This window comes from Poecilia latipinna, unplaced genomic scaffold (assembly GCF_001443285.1).
Source record: "Poecilia latipinna isolate Pla-1442-1.1 unplaced genomic scaffold, P_latipinna-1.0 Scaffold36, whole genome shotgun sequence".
Classification (NCBI taxonomy): Eukaryota; Metazoa; Chordata; class Actinopteri; order Cyprinodontiformes; family Poeciliidae; genus Poecilia; species Poecilia latipinna.
The window spans coordinates 566,136-592,625 of NW_015112652.1; the positions used below are offsets into that span (position 1 = coordinate 566,136).

Here is a 26,490-nt window from a genome sequence, read left to right on the forward strand (position 1 = left end):
CTGAATTGAATTCTTTATGTNAATCAAGTCTTGATCTGCATAGTGATCTCTCATTTCTTGGTGTGATTCCAAATAACCTTCGGCTTTGAGTCATTTATTTATTTGAGCAATCTGGCAATATGTTTTATTGTAATCACAGTGAATTGTCCCCCTTAGGAGCTTCTCTGCAACCAGAGCCAAGCGAGGCAGGCCTGGATCTGGGAGCCTTGCATCAGGTCCTACAAGATGAAGAAATGGCCCGCAAGCTTCAGGAGGAGGAAGACAAGCAGCTGAGGAGGGTAAGGGATCGAAGACGTTTTACAGATTATGAAAATGCCTTCAGAAAACCACAAACTCTTCTGTTGGGAAGCTCTGCCGCCCATTTTTGCAACCGGGATGATGGAAAATTTATTTTCCGGTTTGTCCTTAAAGCTACACTTACATTAAGCATCAACTACAGCACAACACAGCCACCCACTGTGCTGAGTCTATCCGCTCACCGCCGTTCGCTCTTCATCACCACCAGGCAGCAGCTTCGGGAGGAGAAAGGCTGCTGTACTCCAGGCATCGCGCCAGTCAATTTAAGGATGCTTATTGATCCCCCCAAAAAAAGATAAAAACCCAGACATTATCATAACTCAATGAAATACCCCGGAACTTTATACTACTAGCACTTAGCTTTCGTCAACAGCTAATTTGCGAAAGTGAGAGTGTTGCGCAACAGAAATAATCACCCGGCCGGAACACTAAATAATAATGCGCTAAGTAATAAAACCTTGTTTAACGAAGCTTCGGGGCAGGTAATTTTCCTCGAGGAATTTTAATAATCGAGGAACTCGAATCATTCGAGGAATCGTTGCAGCCGTACCCGTTATAAATCCAGCAGTTATGTGAAGCTCAAACATTTTCTACAGAACATTAGTGAACAATTAATGAAGACCAAAGAACAAAGCAGATATGACGGGAAGAAAGTTGTGGAGAAGTTTGGTAATGAAAAATTTTTCAATCTAAAAATGGAAAGAATGCGACACGTGCAAATCTAAGGAGGCCTTATTGTCCACACAAATTAACAGGCAGGATAAAGACGGGTAGCCATCATAACTCTGGACCGTTACTGGAGACGGTCGTAAAAAACAGCTCTTTTTTTTTTTTAGTCATAAAAAAAAAGTTTTTACGATTGTTTCCAGTTGTCAAAAAAACAATCAATTCCAATACACTTGTAGGTGAAAATCTGTAGTAGAAAATTATTATAAGGTAATATCTGCTAGTTAAATTGCTCTGGGTTTATTCTAACTTCTTGTACGTTTCCACCGGATAAAGCTATTTGGGCTGCATGCACAAGGTTGGGAGTTGTTTTCTACAGCTGCATCAGAACCAGTCTGTCTCGCCCCTTGTTTTGGATCCCTTATCCTTGTTGTAAAACTAATGTGTTGTCTCTGCCTGGAGAGCTTTTCACCCAGAACTGCTTCATTATTAATTTTCCTACAAGCTCTCTGTATTGTGCACAATAAACCTGATTGAGTGATCTCACCTGACAGTGCTTGATAATAGTTGTCTTTTTTCCGCAACAAAATCACTGCCAGATTTTTTTTGCACCATGCGGATGATGAGAGTCACGAGATCAGACAGTCATGAACAAGTCGGAGCAAGTCCTGGGTAGGACAGAGTTCACAATAACATCTGATCCTGCATGTGGAGCCCAGACAAGTTCGCTAGATGAGAGTTAAGAGTCTAGATATCACCTTACAATAAAATGTTGTGGCACACACTTCATAAATCTGATCGTTAAAGAAGAGTGCGCTGAAACAAAGCCATACAAAATGATGTTTAAAGTTCACCACAAGCCTTCTGGAAGGCTCAGAAACATGCAGATGGATGTTTATGTTTGGATGATTTTAAAATGAAACATTTTGACCTACAAACAGTAGCAATGGCAGATTAACAGTGAACACATAATCACCGCTGAGAAAAATGTTGCTGACGGCGTTTAACGATGGTCGGAGTTTAACGATGAATGGACTAAAAACAAGTCGAGATTCGGCCTCTAGCAGGATGACGATCTGAAACGTACAGCCAGAACTACAACCTACAGATCAAAGCATATTTGAGTGTTTGAGTGGCCTAATTAAAGTCCAGACCTAAATCTAATTGAGCATTGATGCTTTGTTTTCAGACAAATCCCATCAATTCTGACTAAGCCTAACTTATTTCGCGAGGGAAACACAGCAAACATTTGTCTCAAGATGTGCAAAGCTGTTACTTTCCTCAAAGGACTACCAGCTGTAACTGCATTGAATCAGGATGGGGAAAATACCATTGCAGGCCACACTTTTCAGATTATTTGAGAGGAAAAACAAGCATCAGAATCCTTCCACTAGAATCCTGCACTTACTTTGCGCTGGTCTACTACTTAAAACCCCAATAAGACAGTGACGTTTGTGGATCTAACATGAGAAATGTGGACAAATTTTAATACTTTTACAAGGTGCTGAAAGTGAAGATTTTGTTACAGGAGGAAAATGAAAAGAAATAATCTTCTTTACTTTCTTTACAGACGTCTTTACGCAGTTCCTATCCAGAGGGGGACTTCAGGGTAGCTCAGGTTGCACAAGATGAGGTACAGTGGTGAATTCCTGTGTTTTGTTCATTCTTGTAAATATCCCACCTTGATTTTTTTTTTTGTTTTTGTTTTTGTTGCAGGAAATTGCACGTTTTATGCAGAAGCAGGAAATCAAGGCCAAGCGAAGATCTCGTGAACTGGAAGGGCCAGGATCCTGGCACGAACACAGAGCGATGATGAATCACTACGACAGGCGAGCTGCCAGAGAAAGACAGGTACCAGGAAATAAAAGTTTAATTACTTTTATAAATAAAAGGACCGATAGAGACTTCGTCTTGTTCTTTAGGTGTATCGAGAAAGACTCGACTCGGAGGGTCTCCCCTCTCCGACTGAAGACTGCTCGCCGGAGAACCAGCCACCCAGCCCCGTTCACGCCCTACCGTAAGGAAATAAAGCATCTGTACTATTACTGCATCGATTCTGTGTTATGCATCTAATAATGCTGCCGTTGCAGAAAAGCCCAGCAGATGAGAAACATAGCAGAGGAGCTGGACCCGACCTTCCAGGGCCGAGTGCACGTCCCAGAGAGCTTCCAAGCAGGACAAACTGGTACCCAACAGGATGAATGAGTCTGGTTGTTGAAACAATAGCTTTGCATTCACTTTGTTTGTTTCAATTACAGGTCAGACCAGTGAGGCGCTTCCCACCGCCCAATCCGGCTCCCAGGACCTAACCCTTGAGGAACCGACGTTCATACCACCGACAAAACGACAGGCGGATAAATCTGGACGGAGTAAACCCAAAGAGAAGAGGGAAGGATGCAAGCAGCAATAAACAGATTGCGCTGACGGGAAATGGTTGTTTTTATAAGATAATTTTAATCTAACAAAGGGTTCTCATTGTTTATTGCTTTATCATCAAAAACTGAAAGAAAAACCAAGACAAGCACTTTAGGTTAGTAAAGCAAGGACGCATTATTATCGCATTTTGGACACTAGAACCAAAAGGGAATTGCTTAATTTGTTGAAGTACTTTTTAAAATGTGTATATTTAGTGTTTAATTTAACAATAATAGCATTAATGTTTGCTTTTTCATATCAGCAGCCAAATGTTTTTTTTACCGCAAACGGAGCGCCTGACTTCAGCTCAGATACGATTCGTTGTACGTTTCCTGCCTGGGATTTGGATAAAAGCTCCAAACACTCTTCAGTTTGGTTCAACCACAAACTGTTTTCTCCGAAGGCTGAAGAAGAAGTGAGATTGATGACACGTGAACTTGGTTTTAATCACCTGCGCTTGCATGTGTGTGCTACCTTTGTGTGTGTTTTCAGGTGTTATTGTTTACAGCTGTTCAGTGACAATCACATGAACTAACCTGAGAATGAAAACTGATCAACATTGGAAGGTTTTTTTTTAAAAATTCAATGCTGAATTATATTCATACCACCTAAAGTTTTTTCTTTTTGTTTAAACCAGAGCAGAGAATTTTATTGGCATTTCATGACAGTTTTAAAAAGTCTTTGAGGGTAAATATCTACATTGTGTAATTGTCGATGTTTACAAATGAACAACCGCTTGTCGCAGTTGCACAAATGCCACACTTTTCAGATTTCTACACTAAGTTAACCCTTTATTTGCCAGGTGCAAAGGTGGTCAGAGTCGCTACTTTTTGTGCTGGGTTTTCACGACTTCTCATGTTTGTGGTTGTAACATGAGGAATGTGGAGAATTTGAGTATGGATGCTTTTACAAAACAAAACAGTCTTTAACAGGATGAGCTACACTCCCAGGTCCAACTCTAAAACCTCCTGTTGACCTGCGTTTCTATATTCAGTGAAATGTGACGCCAAAGAGTCTGTCAGAACTCGCTCTGTGGGAAATTACCTCATGCCAAGCACTAATATTCATTCTGATGATTAAAAACTTTGGGATTTTTTTTTTTTTTTTTTTCTGTTTGATCTGAATTGAATTTTTTATGTTTTACTTCCTCCTGTTTTTTTCCTTATATATATTCTTTGCTGGAGAATGTTTTTTTTTTCAGCTGTTCTGTATAAAAGCACAACAAATAAAAAATATATATCATTTATTTGGTGTTCAAAAATGTGATAAAAGTACAATGTAAAACTTTAAAAACAAGACAGAATGAAACCATTTTCTGACAGTGGAAAGGATACTTTAGGAGAGCGTCATTCGCCTCAGGTAGCAGATGACAGACTAAATAAAGTGCTACAGTCAGCGTATGTGTTTGCCCTTTTTCAGGACGGCGCTTGTGGATTTTGAGGCTTGTTAGACCAACGCCGCCCGACTGAGAATAGTGACTCATAGTCTACACACCGTGTGATAAATTACAATAGATGTGGGCTTACTTTGTTTCCACCAGAAGCCCACACATGATATTTCTTTGTTCCATTTTGTTAAGAAATAACGCCTGCTACAGTTCAAGCCAGAAATACGGCTTTAAAAAAAAAAAAAAAAAACAACACTTCCTGTTGGTCTTATCTCCCCGGCCACATTCTTTGTTCAAGTAGAGGAGTTTCACAGAAAACAAAACGGCAGTGGGGGATTTCCACTTGACCCTGAAGCCTTGATTTGAAGTTAAAGCTGCCAAGTTTTTATCACCTCGATATGACACTGAAATGAATTTAAACTATGACTAATGAATGACCTTAAAGGTTACTTGTGATCCCCGTTGTGCAAGAGGCATGAGTCAGCTTGCTTGTGCTTATCCTGAGGTTGTCTTCTTGTTAAATCCCTCCAGTCTGAAGGCTCACTGCTGGCTGAAGCTTAAGGACAACATGGGGAAAACCCCTTTTGGACTTTTTCTGATTAGCAATTAAGTAACAGCTGGAAAACCCAGGAAGTTTTTGTTATCAAATTCTGCAGCTTTTACAACCAGCTGGCTGTGATTAAGCAAGTTAATCTTTCAGAGCTACGTGGAGGTGAAATATAGCTACATGTTTTACAGATCAAACCAGATATTAGCACACAATCCTTAACTCAAGACGCACAACATTTTTTTTTTTTTTTAACAATTAGTACATCTATGTACATTTACTCATATTTAGTAGAATTGCACTAAGATGCATCACTTCGGTCAAAAGATCTGCTTCCATAAGCTTCAGGTGTAACAGAGTCGGTCGAAACTAATTTAGAAGTTTTTGACCTCCTCAAAAATCCGTTTTTGCAAGTACAGTAGTCTGAGGTTTACACTCACAGGTATTCACATCTATTCAAGTGAAATATTCTGAGACAACCTATCAGAAGCTGACAACTTGGTTTGCCCAAGTTGTTTAAAAGCACTGAAGTTTTGGTGTATTCATTAACAATTTAGCAAATATAACTACTGAACTAAAGTAAGAAACGTTTGATTCATTGGCGGAAATGGTTTTGTCTTTTTATAGCGTGCATGTAAATCTGTGGTTTCAGCTGATCAAAAACAATGCCGTCGTCGCTTGGCCTCGTTTATGCACTCACACTATTAATAACCAGTCAATACGCGCAACACACTCAGCAGAAAAGAAAAAAAAAAAAAAAAACAGTAAGTAACTAGGTTGATCAATGGAACGAAGGTAAAGGCTAACATTTGCACCAGGAAGGCGTACGTGGGCTCAGTATGACAAATGACTAAAAACTGAACGCCCACTTGCACTGTACTTTCAAATTGAACAACACTGTAGCATGCGCCATATAACACTCTTTTTCCACAGAAATAGTAGCTTAAACAGTTACCAGGGTCACTATACCTACACATTACGAAGAATCTTCGTTAACACTTAAATGTCAGATACAGTGCAGTGTTTTAAAACACTAAATAAAGCTGCTTTGTCCTCCAGTAGGGGAAGAACAGTGTGGCTTTCTGTCATTTGCATAAAGAAAGTCACAGTTAAAGTCCACTTGGTTTTTTCCCCCCATCTCAGAATTCCCCTTCCTCTTGTGTTTGTATTTACAAAGAATAAATAGTAAACAACCAGTAGAGAGACCTCATCGTCGTTCTGTCATTTCAGTGCTGCTCCTTCTTTAGGTCAAAGTCCTCCAAACTTATGGCAAAGAATCCCACCTTGGTTAGGATAAAAATGTTTTCCTCAGCTGCAGATGCCACTTTGCTTCCATTCACACAATTTCCTGCTCCGAGTCCTTGGATATGAGTGATTCTGTGCTGCTTCCCTGCTCCTGCTGGGCTTCATGAAAACTGCATTCAATAGCAATCAATGTCCTTGGCTCATCTAAGTAACAAGGGGAAAAAATATGGCAAAGTTAATACTCTGTGTTTGGACATTACCTCCTTAAAGTGGTTTAAAGATAAATGATCATTACCTGAAGGGTTACTAATAACAATGGGTGTTTTTGAGGGGGTTCTTCTTTGTATCTTTTCCTTTTTGCCGTTGCAGTGGATCAGCGCCGACACAAGGACGATGAAGACGATGAGACACATCATCAGGACCCCAATGACCGCAAACGACTCCATCGGCCATGGCTGTTCTTTGTTCCCGTCTTCAAAGCAAGAAGATACATTTTACCCTCACTGAAAATAAGCATAAAAGCTCAACAGAGATGCTACTGGATCCTCTCTTACCAGGTTTCACTGGATTGTTCTCTGGGTTGGTCACGGGTAGAGTTGTCGGAGGTTGAGGTAGTTCACATATGATGTCAGAAGATGCATTTCCTTGGAATACAATTATATGAGTTGGATCTGGACACCTTTGGGGAAAGAATCCCAGTTAGTTTAATTTGTTTCTGTCAAATCAGCATTTCAGCAGCCAAAAAACAAAAGTTTAAGGGAGAAAGGTAACTCACCTGGTACTGAAGGCTTTACAGTTCTGGTGAATTTGGTCATTAAAGGTTCCTTTAGGACAAGGCCTGCAATCACCTGTAAAAGGTAGTTTGTTTTTTTTAAGCTAATTTCCAAAACATCAAGTTTGCTCAATGGTCACAACCCAGTATTTGCAGATATACATACGCTTTTTTGTAGGTTCCTCTCCTTTTCCACACTCGTCCGTGCAGAAGGTACATTCTGCGTCTCCACAGCGAAGACCTTCCTTACACTTGCACTGTGTGTTACTTTTGGGGGTACAGTCTTTGAAATGGACAAGAGCGCCTGCAAAAGATGGAAGTAAGAAATCAGGCTGAGATGGAGCTTCAATAAAAATGTATTTTTCTCCTTAATGAGATAACATACCAACACACTGGATGCATGATGGACATTTAAAACCCAACGACTGATGTGTATATGTTCCATTTTCACATGGAGTGCAAAGCTTTTGAGGATTTGGGCCAGACGGTTTGACCAACCGATTCCCTGCAAAGAAATCCACACATGCAAAATCACAAATCAGACACCAACAGCTCTGAGTATTTACACTTTATCATGCATGTACATGGATACCTGCCCCAGCAAATCAAAACTCTAATAACTGTGAATCAAAGCCGTAAAACATCTGGGTGAATCCTGTTACTCAGAGGAATCCCAGACTGGATTAATCAGTCGTATCAGCCAAGCGTTTGTTGTGGGATTAGGTGAAAAACCACTGAAACTATATTTGGTCACATGCAGCCACCACAGAGGAACTCCCCAAACCCAGGAATACTACTTTTTTTTCTTTCCATTTTCATTTGTCTGTTTAAAGATTACAGAACAATTCAAGCAAATTCGAGAACTTGTGCCTTTTTTTTCATCAAACATATCAAACATTGTAAATGTGAACTGCATTTTTTAAGCTTTTATTCTTGTTGCATTCCTTCTAACTGCACAATCATTCATAACATGCATAAAACTAACAAAATATTGTTTCATTCTTTGATTTTCCACTCACCAGGATGACATTCAACACACTTAACGAAGCCCTTGACTTCTGTGTCTGGAACCCATTTCTTGCAGCCAACTTCAACGTCTCCAAGGGTACGCAGGAAACCCTGGGCGAGAAGAGTGAGACCCAGCATCCAGAAGAACCCGGCCATCCTGAAGTGTCGGCTCCCAAACCTCAGCGATAATCCAAGAAAATAAATGCTCACTTTTTCTGCTTTGTTAATCTAGAATCTATCAGCTTCACTGAGATGACGTTGTCTCCAGCTGAAGCTCTGTCTCGTAAGCCTCTCTCTGCTCAGACTCAGCCTGCCACCAGCTGGGCTCGGCTTTAATGACTGAGGGGAGGGAGGGGGGCGTGGCTTCATCTGCAAACTCAACATTTATTTCCCACCTTTAAACGCAAGTTAAATTAAAATAACATTTTTGCATTTCTTTATCACTTTAAAAAGAGGGGAAAAAACATTAATTTCAGTGAAAGTTAGGCACAATAAATGATGTAAAGATGTGGAAATGTGTTGCAGCTTGAAAAGCAGAACAAACAACACCATTTACACCCCTGATATAAAATATGTCATATATGTGTGGATGTTTTACTGAATGTTTTGGTGACAACTTGGATCAATTAAGTTTCTTCTGTTTCCATCTGTCTGAGACATATTATTTCACTCCATTCCTTGTTACAGCTGGAAAATGAGGTCAAACATTTCTCTGATTTTTAAATCTCCGGTCCTGGCAGGCTTTTTCAGCGGGAACAGGATCCACGAAGACATGACCTGGAAGTCCCAGGCGTGGGAAAAACGTTCCCTTAAACACGGTCAGTCATAATTCATAACAAACCTGTCTTAAGCAGTTTGCACAACCAACATAAAACAGATTTTAAGTGCCTGACACTTTTCTAGATTCATAGATTCATATTGGTATGTGATGAATTTATAGAAAGGGAAAGTCATCATCTTCATTTGCGTTGTTATTTTTGCTCCCCCCATGTCAGGAAACTGTTTTTATTCCTGGATCTGGATCTTTTTGTGCCAGAAAACAGATTAGACAGATTAGCCTTCATTATTCTCCTTTCAGCATGAACAGCCATGCAGAGAATTTGTGTGAAGAAAGACTTTACACTTACAGGCCAGACCTGCTCAGAAATGCTGATTCCACTGGCCTTGTTAGATACCAATCGTTCATGGTGTGGCTTTTTTCACAACAGTTTCCAGACTTCATCAACTTTTCACTCGTTGAGTCCAAAACAATTAAAACAGAAAACAAAACAAAAAAATCTAAACTGTGCCACACAATAGATTCAGTGGATTTAAAAACAGTTTATCATACACGTCTTTTCATATTTTCATTGTATTGAGTCAAGCACGCATCAAGCACGCATCATGATGAATTATGTGAAATACAACTTATGATCTCCTCACACCATGTGACACTGATTAAGCCTGAAGTTTAAAAAATTCCAGGCTCCTTTTCTAAATCACGCACATTGTTTTGAGACAGCAAAACTGAAAATAAAAGCACAATGTGAGTCCCTTTTGTTTTAAAATGAAAATTAGTCAACCTAAAATAAATTACTCTTATTTATTTCCTCTGAAAAGATTGTTTCCTTCCAGTAAGTGTCTTAAATGTGGGGGAATTTATGAAGATGACATGCCATCGGCTCATCCCAGCATTCATAATCAGGTGATAAACTATAAACAATGCAACATCATTACCAAATCACCTTTGTCATCTTCTCATCATCTTCCCTTGACATATAAAAGATGATCTTTGACCTTCTAAAGATTCACCTCCTTCTATGTACAGATTGCACAAGTATGATGTCAAAAGTGAACACCTCTTCTAACTCTTGTCTCAGAAACACTTCCCACTCTTACCCCTAAACGCCCCCTTGCCCCCTGCCCGCTGTCAGGCAGTGTAAACTCCCCCCCTCCGATTAACATACTGACTTGGGAAATACTCCTAAATCGTTCGGTAAGCAGCAGTAACATTCAGCCTGCTGGTAAATGACTGCATGTAGTTGCATGTAGGCTGACATGTAGGTTCGGTGACAGTCGCGTCAGCTCCGACCGAAAAGAACAACTTATTTTTATTTGCGCTTTTAATTTTAAAGACGCGAGCGTTTGAAATAGGTCGCTTCTGATATTTTAACGCGCTGTTTAATCTGCCTCTGCAGCCGAGTGATGTCACTTCCTTCCTGGCCACTGACGCCCCTCTCGTGAGTGGGAGCGTGGAGTTGCTTTCTCTCACGCACGCGCTCTTTCTGTCTGTCTGTACGTGTCTGTGCGCGCGTGTGGTTGGTGGGCTCAGTCAACTGGTGGTCTCTCATGCTGCACTTTGGTGTCTGAACATTGTGAAAGTAACGTCTACCCACTGGGAAAGTACACGCAGCTCGGAGTTTCCACGCAGGGGGGTGTTAACGTGAACTGTCAACGCAGATGAGACTATGACACGTTTGGTGTGGCGCGTTTTTGGTATTATTATTTTTTTTTTTGTATTTTTACCACCATTTTCTTCCCATTGGAGCATCGTTGCATCCACCTATTTGATGAAAGTTCAAATTACATTTTCTTATGAGAAATGAAACCTTTGTTTCACTGTTAGTGCAGAGTGTCTCCATCTTGTGGCGTTCATGCAGTTGACACTTCAATCTTGATGCAGGAGTTTTCAATTAATTTTAGTAGGCAAGGCAAAGCTTTCCAGATGAGGTTTTGGGTTTTATGTGAAAGTAAAATCCGATAGGATGGTAAAGCAGAAGTTGTGGAGCTGGATGGTGGGCAGGAGTCAGCGCAGCCCGGACCGCGGTACTCGGTAAAACTGCGTTATTTTCTGATCGTTTTCTATGGAAACCAGAATTTGCATCTCGAGCAGCCTGAGCTACAGTCAGTCATCTTTTGGATCAGACCACATGTGCCCATGACCTTAAGACTGCACCTTCCTTGAACCAGTTTTTAAAATATATATATAAATAGAGCTGCAGTTTTGGACATGTTTTGACCCAGTTGTCTAAGAAATCTGTCAACTTTCCTGACCTTAACCCTAATCAGCTTAAAATGCAGCTTAACTGCACATTCAGGTTACAACAGGAAACAGATTGGTGCCTCACCTGCAGCGACGCGGTAAAGAAAGAGCAAATCTCTCCGTTTTGGACCTGTTTTTAACCTCTCTAATAGCTGATGTTGATCTAGATCTTGAATACCAAACTGCTGGCATTGGGTTCCACTAAACTGTAGCTAGGCTAATAGTCTTAGTATTTAGGAGGAGTTTGGAATAGAGGTTTTCTTTGCTCTTCCCTTTTCTCGCTCCAGAACGAGCTGGAAAGTGTTAAGAGAGACGGATCGCCGAGGTTTCCTCCTCCTGCACCCGTAAGACTCAGATACACAGAAACACTGCAGGAAAGCTTCACTTAATTACTGAAAAACTTTAAAAGTTATTAAACAAAACGTTCTGATGCTTCCAAAAAACGTAGAACTATCAATCAGGGTTCTGAATTCCCAACAATTGAGCAACACAGTGTGTTTGTATAGTTCCAGTGATTTATCATGTGCAAGATTAGAAAAGGACGTTTCAGTTCAATGTCCGACAATAAAGACAAAAAGTTGAACAGATATATTTTTAATTCTTATATATAATAAATTTCTATGTACATTTTATTCTTCTTTTGTAACGAAACAAAATGAAAGAGAAAGCTTTGATTGCAAACAGTGTTTCATACTTAAAGGGAGAGACAAAATGAAAAAGTGCTCATAAAACTAGAGTGTTGTTTCCCTGTTGTAGATATTCATTAAGTAGATGCGACAGGGGTTTGCCGTTGTTTAGCAAGGGGATTGGTTATTCTGTTGGCCAGGATTCCCCTTGAAGTCACTTTAAACTCATGTGAAATGATGAGAATCACAAACAAACAGAAAATTGGCAACATAAACAGCTCTGACATAAGAAAGAACGATCCACCACGTAATGCGAGGCGCCGGCTTCTCTCGCCGGCTTTTTACGACGCTAAATCAGCGAACTGGTTTGGCAGTTCGATAGTTGTGCTCACATTTCTGCTGATGTTGCTGTGCTTTAATCAAAGTGTTAGAAATGTCCAGGTTCAGTCGCCTCACCTGATGGGATTAACGACCCAGAGGATGTGAAACGTCCACACACTCCTGGTGAAATGAAAGGTTTTCGTCACGTGAAAATGTGACGATCTGATCAATTATTTCAGAACTTTTTCCACCTTTAATGTTTGTTTTTTTTTACTGTTTCCTGTTTGGGGACCGTTGTGTTTTTCATTATGATTTGCATTTTGTGTGAGTTTGTTTGTCCACAGGATTTTTGAAGCTTTAAATCAGGTTGTTGCTAGACCGCATCAACCTTTTGTCATGTAAAATAAAACAAGTGTTATATATGTTCTCTACCTACTGAATTATGTTTATGTAAATGTAAAACTGTTACTTTTTGGTACTTTTCTTCTGAAAAAGTACCTCTGTACAGTGACATTGTTAAGGTATTTTGTTATTCTCTCCTTAAGCTTCTGCTTTAGCTGAATAATGCAAATGTGAGGAAAATCCTTTTGGCACAGCTGAAATTGATTTGACGTTCGTGAAATTCCCTATAATTCATGTCAGATATGAACTGAAGAAGATTGAATCATTTAATGTTGTGGAAACTTATGCAACCGGGTTATTGCCGCATTTATGTTTAGTATATTTTACCTTTTGACAGATTTACTTGTTTTCCAGGTGAATAATAGAGATAATATTTTTACATTAAAGGTGGAAAAGGTTGTAAAAATGGTTTATTTAGAACCTTTTGCAGTTACGGGGTGTGTAGACTTTTGACATCTGTTGCATGTTTGACAGCGAACGGCTGAGAAAGCGGAAAGTGGCCTCTGATTCACAAAGGGTGATGTCTGATTGTCTGTCAGGAATCTTAGAGGAGACAAACTGCGACAACATCATCAACGCAACATGACCACATAAATAACATCACAAAATCTTCCAGTGTACGGATTCATCCTTTAGAACAAGAGGGAACCTTATTCCCTCCAGCTTAGTTAATACTTCAAACAAAACGAATTCATAACATTTCTTTAAAGCAGTTCAGACATGCACGACGCAGCCTTGGTCAAACTGGCAGCCGGTTGTTGGGTCCTCAGATCACGGTTAGTGTTGGCAAGCTGCTGGCGACGAAGCCCCAGAAACGGCAGAGACACAAACAGACGTGAGTCCAGAGTTTTGGGTCTGGGTCTGGGGGATTGAGATCCAGTTCCAGCCAAGGCAAAGGTCTCGCTGAACAGACGACGTCTGAGGTTTTACCCCAGATTGTCTGCGTGGCAACTTCGAAGACGTCACCACACCGAACAGAACTAACGTTTCACAAACTGTACATGGGGGCTGGAGGGGTTCAGGTGGAGCACCTGTGCTTATAGCGAGAGGAATCCTTCCTCTGTGCTAACGCAGCCCGTTCCTGTCTGCGGACATCGGGAAGCTGAGGGGCCGCGGAGGGGCCCGGGTGGTATCTACATTCTGAACGTAAAGCTGCAGCACGTAACTTTTATTGAAAAATAAATCTGTTCTTTATACATTTACTAAAACTGTCACCATGTTGTGACAGGCTAATATGAGACCTCTACACCCTCCTACTGCTGTCTAAAGAAATGCACCACTCCCAAAAACAACCAATGAGAGCCAGGAGGAAGGTCTCAGTGCTGCTCAAAAACTTACTGTTAAAGGAAAACTGTTTATCCACTGTCATAGGTGCACATGCTAACTAGCATTCTGTAAAAGTCCATTAAGAGTTGTGTAATGTTTTTCATCATCACATATTTTATTAAAATTTTCATTAATGCTTTACAGATGTTTTTATTTTTTCAATATGATTGTATTTAATAAATTAATATCGACTGATGAGGGATTGTATTCTTGGATTTCTCTATAATATTTAGGTGGTGACTTGATATAAGCTTGTAGGGTTTTTGATTCTTCCTGCATCGATTGCAGGTTTCTGGTTGCAATCTTTAAAAAACCAGACCTGCTGATTCTAATTTTGGCCAAAACAGATTTTTTTTGTCTGAAATGTTAATAAATTTAGCAAGAAAGCCAGTGAGTTGGTAACAGTGGAGTCAGTATTGGTATCTGCAAACGTGCCAACATGAACCTCAGCGGTTCATTTCCAGACGGCTTCACATTCAGCCGATCCCAACATGAAGGAAACCTGGGCCGATTTGTTGGTGCATTTAATTTTTTTATCTGCATTCTGCTAATTAAACTAAATATTCATGGGTGAGCAAGGAGGACAATGTGAGAAGTGGGTACATGAGCATGATGGGCAGCGCTAAGTCCCTCCTCCTGGCTCTGATTGGTTGTTTCTGACTGAACTGTGTATTTCTGCAGTTAGATCTGGGAAAAGGTAGAGGAAGTTGAATATTTCACATTTTATCTGTCTCATTGTGTACCGTCACGACACACTGACAGTTTTAAGAAATAAAATAACAACCAACGTCTTTTACAAAAGTTACACACCGCAGCTTTAAGGGTGCTCAATCGACTGAGGAGAAAAAAGAAAAACACCAAGTGAGTTCAGGGAGGATTGTTTTGTGCTCACTGTGTTTTTGTTTTGTTTCTGAAGGCACTGTCCTGTCACATGATGTCCACAAAGAACTCACAGGGGTTGCCCATGGCGTGCTGGAACGACTGGCGGCTGGCGGTGAGCTCCGGGGGGACGGACGCCAGCTCCCTCCCCGGCGGCGCTCCGGGGGGTGTGCTGCTGCTCACCGAGGTCTTGGGGGCGAGGCGAGCTAGGCAGTAAGGGGGAGGCAAGCCTGGGGGGCCGTAGGAGGAGGCGTGGCTCCGCTCGCTCTGCGCGCAGGAGCCCGGCCCCGGCTGGGTGAAGGGGGTGTGGCTGTAGCCGAAGGAGGGGTGGTTGCTCTGGGACAGCGAGTGGCTCCTGTGCGAGTGGCTGTGGCTCAGGCTCGACCTGGCGTGGCTGTGGTGGCTCATCTGGCTGGCGGAGCGGTCGCCCCGCCTCGCTCCGCGGACGCCCGGCTCCGACTCGCAGCACGTCGTCCTCTGAGCCTTCTCCTGCGGGGAGCGTCTGTCTTTGCCTGCGCTGGGGTTCGATCCACTGCTTCGACTTCCTGTTGACAAAGACAGAAAAAGAAGAGGAAGAAGAAGAAAAAAAGATGTTTCAAGCGGGCCTTTTGCAACATTTGCAGAAAACGGCCCAAAACACACTGAGTGGCAGCTGCAACAGATCAGATGGAGCTGACTCAGAACCAGAAAGTCATTGCGGGAAAATAGTAAAAGGTCACACATTAAACAACAGCTTAGAGGAGATTTTGTCAGCTGAAACTGTAAACCGGATAATGTACGTTAAAGCTTATTGTTTAAGATGTGACATTTTTTTAAGGCTGTCTAGGAAAGAGTCACCAGTCAAGAGCAAACATGATTAAATCAAAGGTTTGAGCTTAAAGATCCACCACAACTAAATCATCCTGCAGCTGCTGTTTCTAAAGACACTGAAACATTCACAGTGAAAGCAGCGCTTTGGAAAAACATTCACACCACTTGAATTTTTTATTTCTTTAACAAATTGTTACATTGCAACCAGAAAACTCAATCTATTTTATGATAAGAAATTAAATAGTTTTGGAATTTCACTTGAAATCAAAGTCAAACGTTTTCTTTGGGCTCAAAGCCTTGATCTATAAAGCTGATTCTGAAAAAGCAAATGGTTTTAAAATAAAAAAAAGACATAAAAAATATTACTGGTTGATTTGGAGTCATCTTTTGTGGATATTTAGTGAAATTATTCCATCAAAAATCATAATCATATCATATCAGTATCACTTTTTTACTACAAATGATTTAAGAGCCATTTGAGGCACATGGAACGGAAAATTAATGTTTTGGCCAACAAGTAGATGCTACATGCACATCTCCATCAACACACCATCCCCACAGTGAAAATCGGTTGTGGCAGCATAATGCTGTGGGGGCGGAAAGAGGGATGGGGAGATGGATTCAGGGTAAAAACATGTTACAGGGTAAAAAAAAAAAAACACGAGACAACCCAAAACACACCCAAAGCTACAAATGAATGATGTAATCTAAGCATTTTTATGTGTTTGAATGGCCTAGTCAAAGTGTGTACCCCACAATTCAATTAAACATCTGCAGCCAGAAAAAGTTTCCATGAAGTTGGTAGAGATATTCATTTGTAAATACATCTAAAGACCTGAAACCAGTCATCCACCACAATGCTCTACTATGTTGATTCATAAGATAAAATCTCAATAAATACAATATTTGTGGTTGTAATGCACCATGAAAAGGGTCAAGTGGCTTGAACATGTCTGCAAGGCACTGCACATACACACCAGTGACACACCAGCATCAGAAAAGGCACAACTGGTTTCAGTAACTTACTATGTAGATCATCAAATTCACCTCAAAAAGGCGGTTTTAGAGCAGCTGTGCTGCTTACACTGATGGAGGTGTACCACACGCTGCAAAAACAACATTTCAACTTCTGCAATGAGCCCAACAGTACTGGGTAAAGTGGTGCATGATTGTCCCCTAGCAGCACAAGCCTCAAGATTGATCATCCTGCATCATGCACCTCCCAGCGCACAGAACAAACGCATGCCCAACGGTGCAGAGAGGGAGGAATCGGCTGTCAGGAGAGTCACACAAAGGATACACAGGAACAGAAAAAATCACGGAGCTGGCAAAGGATGGGGGGAGAAGAGAAGAAGGAGAAAACCTTAAAGCTGCGGTATGATAGGTGGAGAATGCTGTGTGGGAGAAAAAGATGAGAGGACGGAGGGAGAGCGAGACTGGAAGGAGAGCGAGACTGGATGGTGAGTGAGAAGAGCAAGAGAAGAGGAAGAAGATGATGAGGAGGAGGAGAGGGGGTTAGCAGGCTTACCGGTTCCCCCAGTGTCCTGGGACTACCTCCTCCTTCAGTCTACCGTAGCCCAGCAGAAACAGAGGGAACAACAGGATTACACACACCTCACCGGCCAGACGTCCCCATCCTAAACCTGCTCCACTGCCTTTCAACTAACTGCTTCCTGCTGCTTTCCTGTCCCTGCCTTATAATCCAATAAGAACAAACACATGCATATGACTAAACAAATTATGTTCTGGCATAAACACAATCCAAAAAAAACACAAAATATTACCAAGTAGTTTTGGTCTGGTTTCTAGTGCAAATATCTTAGTACACTTTTCATAAGACAAAACTAACATGAGTAACTTTTCAGCAAGATATAGGAGCTTATTTTCAGTCAATAACTCCTTAATGGTGATGAAAAAGTATTGGCTCCACTGGCAGATTATTTAACTTATATAAGGGAATAATGGCTTGTTAGTGAAGTGAAATAATCTGCCACTTTCCCCATCAATATTACGGTATCACTGCTTTAAAAACAAGCTTTTATATCTTGCCTAAAAGTTAATTGTAGTTAAATTTGTCTTATTTCAAATGTACAAAGATATTTGCACTAGAAACAAGACTGAAATTATTTGGTAGGTTTTTTGTGTTTTTGCAGCTTAGCAGCAAACCTTCCTTTCTCTTACGTTTGTTTTCTCTGTTCTTGCAAAGACGGGTGAAAAGAATGGCTGAAAGCAAGATATGGCCATGCTTAGATGAATCACTCACAATGATGAAAAACAAACCGATAGCTTAGCTGAATTGATCAGTTTAACATTCCCACTCCATCCCCCCCAAAATCCCTCAGGCTCTCTTCGCTCCTTCAATGCAAAAGAAAAAAAAAAGAAAAAAAATCATGCATCACCAGCACATTTAGACAAAAGAGCATCTGAGAACTCATGGCGAAACAGATGGGATTTGCTTGTGATTCGGGATCACCCGGCTGATCAGATGTCTTTTAGCGTTTTGTACACACCCAGTACTGCAGAGCTGTCCGCTGCGTGACTCAACGCGCTCATGACTGACCTTGACGACAACAGGACGCGTTTTAGGAAACACAGACTGAACGATGGAGAAGGCAATCCAAAAGCAAAGGGCCAGCGCGGCTAGCGTTAAGCATGAGTCACACGCTTGCTAACACTCAAACGTCAGACAGTTTGAGTCAGATTACATTAATTAATGATTTACTGATGGAAAACCGAGGAGGCCCGTCTTGCGCCTTCGTCGCTGCTCACCCTCACTGTGCTGGCTGCCGGCGCTCCCACTGTGGAAACTGTGGCACGGGTCGGAGTATCCCGGCGGGAAGCAAGGGGGCGCCGACGTAAACGGAGGGTAAGGGAACGGCTGCCCGCCAAGAGGCCAGGGGTTGGTGGTGGGAGGTAGCGGCGCCAACGTGTCCTGCTCAGAGCCTCCGCCGCTGGATCCCTCATTCAGATTGAGTGACGCCATGTCTTAAAGCGGGAGAGAAGGATCAAATAAGCATAAAGAAGTAACAGAGGGGCTCAGTTATGAAGGAATAAGCGTCTATACTTTGGCAGAGGTCCCCAAATGTGTAGTAGCACTGTTCGGAGAAGGTGATTTTGTTGACGGTGTGTCTCAGGTAGCCGTGTTTCAGCAGACTGCTCGCGTACTTCCTTGCATCTCGCCGGTCCTTGAAGCCTTCCACTCTGGAGTAAAGCCAGTCCACCACATCAGCACCTACACGCAGCGACACACACACACACACAAACACGCAGATATGGTGGCTCCAGCTGCGACACACATGCTGGAAATGCTGCTGACACAACAAAGTGACCCTAGAGACTACAATGTGCAAGCACGAGTAATTTTGATACCATCACAGCTCACAGCATTGTGTGTAGTGAATATCCTTTGTAGTTTCTGTTCAGTTCTGTGCGACTTACAGTAAATTGGCTTTAAAACCACAGAATGCATGTGCTTCTAACGTTTTGCTCGGCTCTTCTCACCTATGACGGCATTGGCGATGGTGATCTTCAGCCACATCCTGTCGCGTATCTCCAGGCCAGAGTCAGGCAGCTGCATCACCTTCACAATGGTTGCCATGTCTGTTTTACCGACCGACAGAGGCAGGTCATCAAATTCTGAGATAAAGAAAGAAAAGGGGAAAAACACATATGTATTTATCAGAATCTGAATTATTACTCTCAATGTAATGAAGAAGACTCTGGCTGTTTTTACCGTAATGTGGATAAGGTCCCGTCAGCGCTGTGGTGTGAGAAATCCAGGCTGCAGGGTCGATGGGTCTCACTGGCTCCGCTGAGCACATTAAACAAAAATGCTCAGGTAACTAACTTGACATTTTGCCTTGTTCAATTTTATCTCACTGCAACCACAAATTTAAGAGCCTTTTCTTGGGATTTTATGTGACAGACCAACATAAAGCAGGGTAATTGTGATGTAAAAGAAAAAATTGTGGATTTTATTTAGCTCTAAATAAAATCAAGTCACCTAATTAGTACATTCATCTGTTAAGATCATATGTGTTTAATCTGACGACAAACAAGAGGATGATTATGAAAAAGAAGCAATCAGAAAGCCACCGTCTTAAAGAAACCAGAGGAAGTTCTGGCTGAAGCCACATGCCATGTAAAGACGCGGAAAACAACGATTAATTGAGAAGAAAACGGAAGTTTCATGCAAACTTTCAGAAAACTAATGTTGCAAGCCATTCTGAGCAGAGTCTGCTGAAAAGTGGAAGTTGCAGCGTCATGCTGCGGCTGCGCTTTTCTTTTAACAGAGACGCCCAAATGCCCGGTAAGGGCGTATGCAGGGGGATGCATACAAATGCAGAGAAAACTTTTCCGTTACGCATTACTTTGTGTTTTCGCTAAACACGCTGAAGTACTCTGAAGTTTGTGGTGGTGATGTGACCAAGTCCAAGGGGTGTGAATACTTTTTGGAGCGTCATCTCTCCATAGGTGACTGAGGAAGATCTTACCACGAGGGATGGTGAAGTAACTCCGCGGAGACGGATCCCAACATTTGGCAACAGTGAGACTAATAGGGCTAAAAAGGAAGAATTTAAAAATAAGTAAACGGAAAAAAAACATCTGCAAACATAAGGTATAAACTGAAAAGAGTGGAGAGGCATATTAAAAAATAAAAGACAAAGTGTGAAAATTAAAATTGTTGTTCTTCTTTACGTACACATTATCAGATTTATTAAATGGTATTTAATTACATTAAATAATAATAAGTTGAAAAATGGTTTAGGACAAATCGTAGATGCCGCTGTATATAAATATTATACATTGGCAGGTTTGGGTGTTACTATGGAAACCCCGATGGGTCGCAAACTAACAGCTGCCTTCATATTTATTCAAATCTGTGTGAAAGATGTGCCAAGAAATTAAAATAAGGGAATCTTTTATTGCTGCAGCATAATTTCACGCTGAAATATTTAGAAAAAAAATCCACCATTTAATTTTAGTGCATTTGTGGGAAAAGTCGGTTGTAGGAATTGCTCTGGGTTTAGAAAAAGCCCAGAGCAATTCCTATAACTGAAGCTTTTTAAAAATATTTGTATTTTATTGTTTTTGTTGAACAATGAACCTTTAATCAGTATTTATATGATCTGACACAGATGTACGTCTATCATCTAATTTTAAAAATAGGAAAGACAAGATTATATTAAACCACTTCAGTAAAAAGTGGAGTTTTAGTAAATCTTAACGAGGGTGACGGTAAATATGGATTGTATGTATGCAGCCTAAAGATGTAAGGGAAAATTTGACAGCCGGCATGCCTCAACAATCTTTTAAAAATTATTTTGTAGTTATATAAATCCAACTTTTCGACCAAATTAAAGCAGGGTTTCCCCCAGTGTATTTTAAGCCTGGCGGGCCACCAGGCTTTACTTGTGCTCTCACTATGTCTTTTTAGACTTTATAGTTGGTGTTCAGGTATTAATCTTCCAGTCTTTCAATAACGTATAATTATCAAGTGATATTTTCAAATTTCCTGTGAACTTTAAATATTTTTTAACTCAAAAATACGACGGGCTGCTAGATGAATGACTGCCCTAACAACCAACCACCAGGCTTAGCAAGTTTTCTGGAGTGTGAATATTTTTTACACAGCACAAACAGAGAGTTTTGTACGAATCGATGATGTTCGCCAACAGTAACTGAGTGAGTTCGATGCTCTTACCCAGTCTTAGAAACGATTTCTCTCAGGATCCTCACAGCGTCATCGTTGCTCATGTTCTCAAAATTCACATCATTCACCTGGTTCACATCAAAACATTAAGGTCAGGTTTCACTGTGCAGCTTTTAGGACCTAAGTATCATTTTGAACATTTGATGAGAGAGGAAGCTTGGATGTTTTTGTTTACAATGGTGCGTTAAGAGCTTTAAGGCCTTCAGATTCATACAAATCCTAAACCGTACATAAAAGGCAGCGATCACAGAAAATACAATCAGCCTTCACGTGCTTAGACGATGCGTAACAACAAAACTCTTGACGTACAGAGATCACAAGACGGCAACCGCACAAAGGAAAACAGCAACATAAAAGCCCTGCTACGGAAGTGAATAAGATGTGGTTATCGATATGCTTTCAAACCCACAGACGTAGACACATTCATGTCTTTTCTGTGACGCATTAACTGTGGCAGCTAACGAGTCACTGGTGCACATGAAGAAGACAGATGCTTATCATGAGTTTTCAATTTATCACAAAGGATTTGTAAAAGTGGAGGTGTACCTGCAGGAGCATGTCTCCTGGTTCTATTCTGCCGTCAGCAGCCACGGCTCCTCCCTTCATGATGGAGCCGATGTAAATGCCGCCGTCTCCCCGGTCGTTACTCTGACCTACAATACTGATGCCCAGGAAGTTGTATTTCTCTGTCAAAAAGCAAAAGGGAAAAAAAGTGTGAGGAGTAAGAAATAAAGAAAAATCAAAAAGGCAAAGATCTCATTTACCCATGTTGAGTGTGACGGTGATGATGTTGAGGCTCATGGTGGAGTCCGTGATGCTGCTGAAAGATGAGGACTAGAAAGGGAGAAAGAGGTAAATAAAAAGTGACACAGAGTCCATATCAATCAGCTCTCTCATCGCTTTCCGCTGCTCGGCGTCAGCGTTCATTTGTGCTAAGGCGCTGACGGGGCTTAGAAGTGCGTACCCGGTCTATCTTGGCCATTTTGTGTCTCCGTCTGCGCCGCTTGTGTCTGCGCATGAGCTGCGAAGAAGAACTTTGTTCTGTGGAGCTGCTGAGCCTGAAACACAGAGAGGGAAAATGGTGTTTCAGAAACAGAACGAGAGGGAAAATGAGACGCAGCCGATTAAAAGGCCAAGTTGACAAAAGCAAGCTGACCTAAGACTGCTTCAGTCCCTGAGCCGCTTGTCTTTTGGGAGCCAACTTCAGTCGGCATGGATAATTAAATACGTGGGAGAGTCAAGGTTGAGTGGAGAAACGAAATGTTTTGTTTGCAGGCAACCACAGCAAAACAATGAACTTGGATTATTTTACAGTTACAGTCCATCAATAGAGGAGTATTTATATCTCTATTGGTCCTGATATTGAAAAAAATCTTAGATTGGGTATTGGTATATAAAGGCAGATCTATTCAGTGTAATTCTATACTTTACTATTTATTTCACATTATATGTTTGTTGCAGTTTATTTTTTCATGTGGTCAACCTATTGCTTTAGTCAGTTTCTTTATTATTTACATTACAATGGCTGTTATTGACTGAACAAATTAAAGTTGTTTTTAAATGTTTGATCAAGCTAGTGAAGCTACTGGTGTATTTAAATGTGCTGCACTGATGCAGAGTTATCAAATACATTTGTAAATCAGTACATTTATGTCTGTTTTTAAAAAAAGAAATATTTTAAGTAATTTCAGCGAAGTTTTGCTGTATCAGATCGGTATCGGCTGATAATAAATCAGATATTTGTATCGTATCGGAAGTAAAAGAACATGGATCGATTTGTTTCTATCCATCACAAGGCAGCAGAGAGAGAAACAAGACCACTAAAAGTCAAAACAAAAGAAGAAGTCTGTCATTTTTTGTTTCTATTTTATTATATAGCAATAATTATGTAATTAATCATATGTTATTCGATTAAAATTAGACAATTGCAGAATTTTAAAACTGTAAAGAAAAGCATATTCTTTTAAAGCATCTTCTAAACAGATGTTTGTTTTAGGGATGCACAAATATGAAAATTTGGGCCGATACCGATATCCAATATTAGTATTGCTTTTATGACCCATATGCAATATGGATTATTTTTTTAAATGTTTTATTGGCCCTAGTGGCCTTTATTTGACAGTGAATTGACAGGAAAGCAGATAATGAGAGAAAGGGGAAGACATACATCAAAGGTCACCAGGTCGGGAATCAAACCTGCGACGGCCGCATCCAGGATTCAGGCCTCCTTATGTGGCTTGTGCTTAACCTCTGCACCACCACAGCACCCAACCTATACGCAATATTTACCTACGTATATTACATATATAATTCACTGACTTCACTGCTTCCCACAATCCTGTGCTGCATCGCTATCTCTGTCACATGACCAAACTCGCCTAGAGTGGCCTATTCAAAGTCTAGACTTAAATCTAGATCTAAAACTCTTCACTGCACCTGAATTTTAAAAAATCTGCAAAGAAGAATGGAAAACTCCTCCAACTCTGAATATTGCAAAAACAATTATTACAATAAAACGACTTATTAGTTTTAGGAAACAATTATTTTTCAAACTGGACCAGGTCCGTTTGGTTAGCTTCTTTTCCCTTTGATACATTAAATAAAAATATATATATATTTATTAAGTGTTTCTTTATCTGATAGTAACATTTGTTTGATATCTGAGATTTTGACCATTTTAACAGATGTGAACCACCACGACTTGTGTGCATCGTTATCTCTTATGATGTGAGGAGGCGCATTACCTGCTGGCATCCTCATCCTCCTCGCTGTCAACAAATGAGCTGGAGTCCAGCTCGCTGCTCATTACCGAGGCGCTGTCGTAACCCATGGCCGAGTCCCTGGCGGTGCGCTCGGATTTAGAGTGACCGTTGATGCGAGGGACTGCAGAGAAAGAGAGCAGAAGAAGCGCTGTGAGTCAGAGTCTGAGGTCATGTTGCTCATCGCAGGCTTGGATCAGGATGAGAGGGAAAAACAGGAGTCAGGGAGCAACATAAACATACACAGCAGAGGTTTTTAAGAGTGGAAACTGGAAGTGCAGCTCCTAAAGTTTGGAGAAATTCTCGCCCCGGTCCGTACGTACATTGCCTTTGAGGCGGCGCTGTCTCGGGGTAACAGCGGACTTGGCGGAAAGGTGTCAAGAGGCGAAAAAGGCGTGGCCGCCCGTGTTTTCGCCTGGAGCGAGTAAAACATTCCAGCCACGCCGGGGTTTCCATGGCCCTGACGAAAGCTGAGCTACTGCACATGAACGGGTCGGGATTCTCACCCAGGCATATTTCTTCCCCCTCAATATGACAACAGAGCAAAAAAAAAAAGAAAAGAAAAACAAATGTGCAGGTTCACGGAGCCAGACAGAAAATGTGCGTCTTTGTGATGCCCGCCGCTCTCTAAGCCTCAGCCACCAGCTGGCTGCTCACAGCTCATCTACAACAGAGACAGTAAGGAGAATAAGCAGAAATCCTCGAAATCAAGTGAGCATTTTACCTCAAAGACAGTCAACTCAACTAACCTGTTAATAAATTAATTATAGATATCACATAATTCATAACACACCGATAGGAAGTGAAGAATTGTAACTAAATAATCATTACAATGCTATATTTTGACAAAACATTTCCAGTAAATGAATCCTGAATCGTTGTTTAACGTCACCTCACCTCAGCTGAAAGTCCATCCCAAAGTGACAAAGTGAGTAAAGAGTGAAGAGAAAGTATTTCCTCCTCCCTCCGTCCCTCCCTCGCTCACTCCTCATATGGCATGCAGCTATACAGTAGACCCTCACACTAATCTGCACCCGACCAATCAGACGACAGGATTCCAACAAACAACACTGGTTTTGGGATTATAGGCGACCTGCAGCCAGGTAAAAACAACTTTATTTAAGTTTAAATAATTACATACGACTTATATCGTTAAAAGAAATGCAAGACTCCTTTAAAACGAAAAGACAGCGGTTTGATTTCAGAGGCTGCTTTTCCTTTCTGCTCTCTGTTAATACTTTAATACTAGCAAAAGTGCTTTGGCTTAGCTGTATTTTCTTTGACCTCAATCCAGACAGCAGGGAACATCATTACAATTAATGTAAAAGGAGCACTCTCAATACGTTTTTCTCTTTTTATTAGAAAAAAATGCACTGAAATTTTTATTTTTTCCAGATTCCATGACGCTATTTGGGTCAAAAATTGGCTTCTTAACATTTTTCATGTAAAAATGTTTCCAGACATTTATGTGCAACTGTGTTTATGTCCAAGACATTAAAGTTCACTAGTTTAGGAAGGAAAGATATGAGGATGAAGAAAGTAAGAATGAAGGAAGGAACAATGAGGAATAAAAGTTAAGGACACAAAGGGAGGAAGTAAGGAAAGAAGGTAGGACTCCAGAAAACAAGAGAAACGGGTATGACGGAGGGAAGGAAGGAAAACAAAATGGAGGGGAGGGCACCACGTTAATGTGTACTAAAATTAATAAGCACTATTTTTTTCCAGACTCTTATTTTCTTTTTCTATACATATGCACAACTGAAAAATAGCGAAATCCACATCCTTCGAGATCTGCTTCATTTTTTTCGTTAAATCATCAAGTGTGACGGGATGAGTTTGGTGGAGCGACAAACGGCTCATCACGATCGTTCTCACACTAAGCAGGAATCACCTAAAGCGTGTGGATGAGGTGTCAGGGAAATTCCTGCTGCTCATCATGATGCTGCCGGCAGCGAGGCAGCAAGGTGGGGCGCCGCTGCCACTTCCTGCTTCATATGTCCAGCTCTCCTCACTCAGCCAAACAGAATTACACTTCACCAGGCCCTGCTTGCCAGATTTATGAGCTGCTGGTGAACCCTCAGGGGCCATCTTGGCTCCCTCTGGTGGTTTCATTTAATTAGCTCTAACAAACACGCAGGCAATAAGGGGAAGAGGGACTGGGTTTCACTGAAGAGGATGTAGGATGTTGTAACCAGAAATTGGAGTGGAGGATGCAGGACGATGCCCAGTTTGTTTGTCTGGGTTACATCTCACCCGAAAACAAAGCCAAAACAGCAGATGTTCGGTTTGCTTGTA

At 41.2% G+C, this 26,490-nt stretch overlaps 3 protein-coding genes across 10 annotated transcripts in view; 1 reads left to right on the top strand and 2 right to left on the bottom strand.

Annotated features, from left to right (window-relative positions):
- Positions 1–54: 54 nt before the first annotated feature.
- Positions 55–4,474, top strand: LOC106954245 (uncharacterized). 2 transcript variants are annotated; one of them, XM_015043585.1, is made up of 6 exons: positions 55–278; positions 2,534–2,596; positions 2,680–2,814; positions 2,886–2,980; positions 3,054–3,148; positions 3,216–4,474. In XM_015043585.1, exons 1-6 carry the CDS (start codon positions 120–122, stop codon positions 3,371–3,373), a joined length of 705 nt encoding a protein of 234 aa, XP_014899071.1. In that variant the 5' UTR covers positions 55–119; the 3' UTR covers positions 3,374–4,474. The 2 variants fall into 2 exon arrangements, with proteins under 2 accessions (XP_014899071.1, XP_014899080.1); XM_015043594.1 differs by having other exon boundaries at positions 61–278; positions 3,222–4,474.
- A 1,101-nt stretch (positions 4,475–5,575) lies between these two features.
- LOC106954284 (tumor necrosis factor receptor superfamily member 9-like) lies at positions 5,576–11,115 on the bottom strand. The gene is made up of 8 exons (XM_015043664.1): positions 10,284–11,115; positions 8,349–8,515; positions 7,715–7,834; positions 7,496–7,633; positions 7,333–7,405; positions 7,112–7,236; positions 6,853–7,029; positions 5,576–6,761 (listed from the first exon to the last, which is right to left on the bottom strand). Exons 2-8 carry the CDS (start codon positions 8,491–8,493, stop codon positions 6,649–6,651), a joined length of 891 nt encoding a protein of 296 aa, XP_014899150.1. The 5' UTR covers positions 8,494–8,515; positions 10,284–11,115; the 3' UTR covers positions 5,576–6,648.
- Positions 11,116–12,569: 1,454 nt separating this feature from the next.
- LOC106954258 (segment polarity protein dishevelled homolog DVL-1) overlaps positions 12,570–26,490 on the bottom strand; it is a 36,412-nt gene continuing 22,491 nt past the window's right edge. The window contains exons 5-17 of one of the 7 annotated variants that reach the window (XR_001426330.1): positions 24,181–24,319; positions 22,401–22,494; positions 22,201–22,270; positions 21,983–22,122; positions 21,428–21,504; positions 20,217–20,284; positions 19,457–19,534; positions 19,225–19,359; positions 18,788–18,955; positions 18,493–18,708; positions 18,234–18,283; positions 17,252–17,290; positions 15,375–15,458 (exon numbers count right to left, since the gene is read on the bottom strand). Coding sequence is in view for 5 of the 7 variants with exons in the window: in XM_015043625.1 (XP_014899111.1) it covers positions 14,962–15,458; positions 18,493–18,708; positions 18,788–18,955; positions 19,225–19,359; positions 19,457–19,534; positions 20,217–20,284; positions 21,428–21,504; positions 21,983–22,122; positions 22,201–22,270; positions 22,401–22,494; positions 24,181–24,319; positions 24,519–24,681 (1,845 nt within the window). In the remaining 2 variants the exon portion in view is untranslated. Of the gene's footprint in view, positions 15,459–15,878; positions 17,048–17,251; positions 17,291–18,233; positions 18,284–18,492; positions 18,709–18,787; positions 18,956–19,224; positions 19,360–19,456; positions 19,535–20,216; positions 20,285–21,427; positions 21,505–21,982; positions 22,123–22,200; positions 22,271–22,400; positions 22,495–24,180; positions 24,320–24,518; positions 24,943–26,490 lie in introns of those variants that run through there. The other 6 variants (XR_001426331.1, XM_015043616.1, XM_015043625.1 and 3 more) reach the window with 6 other exon arrangements.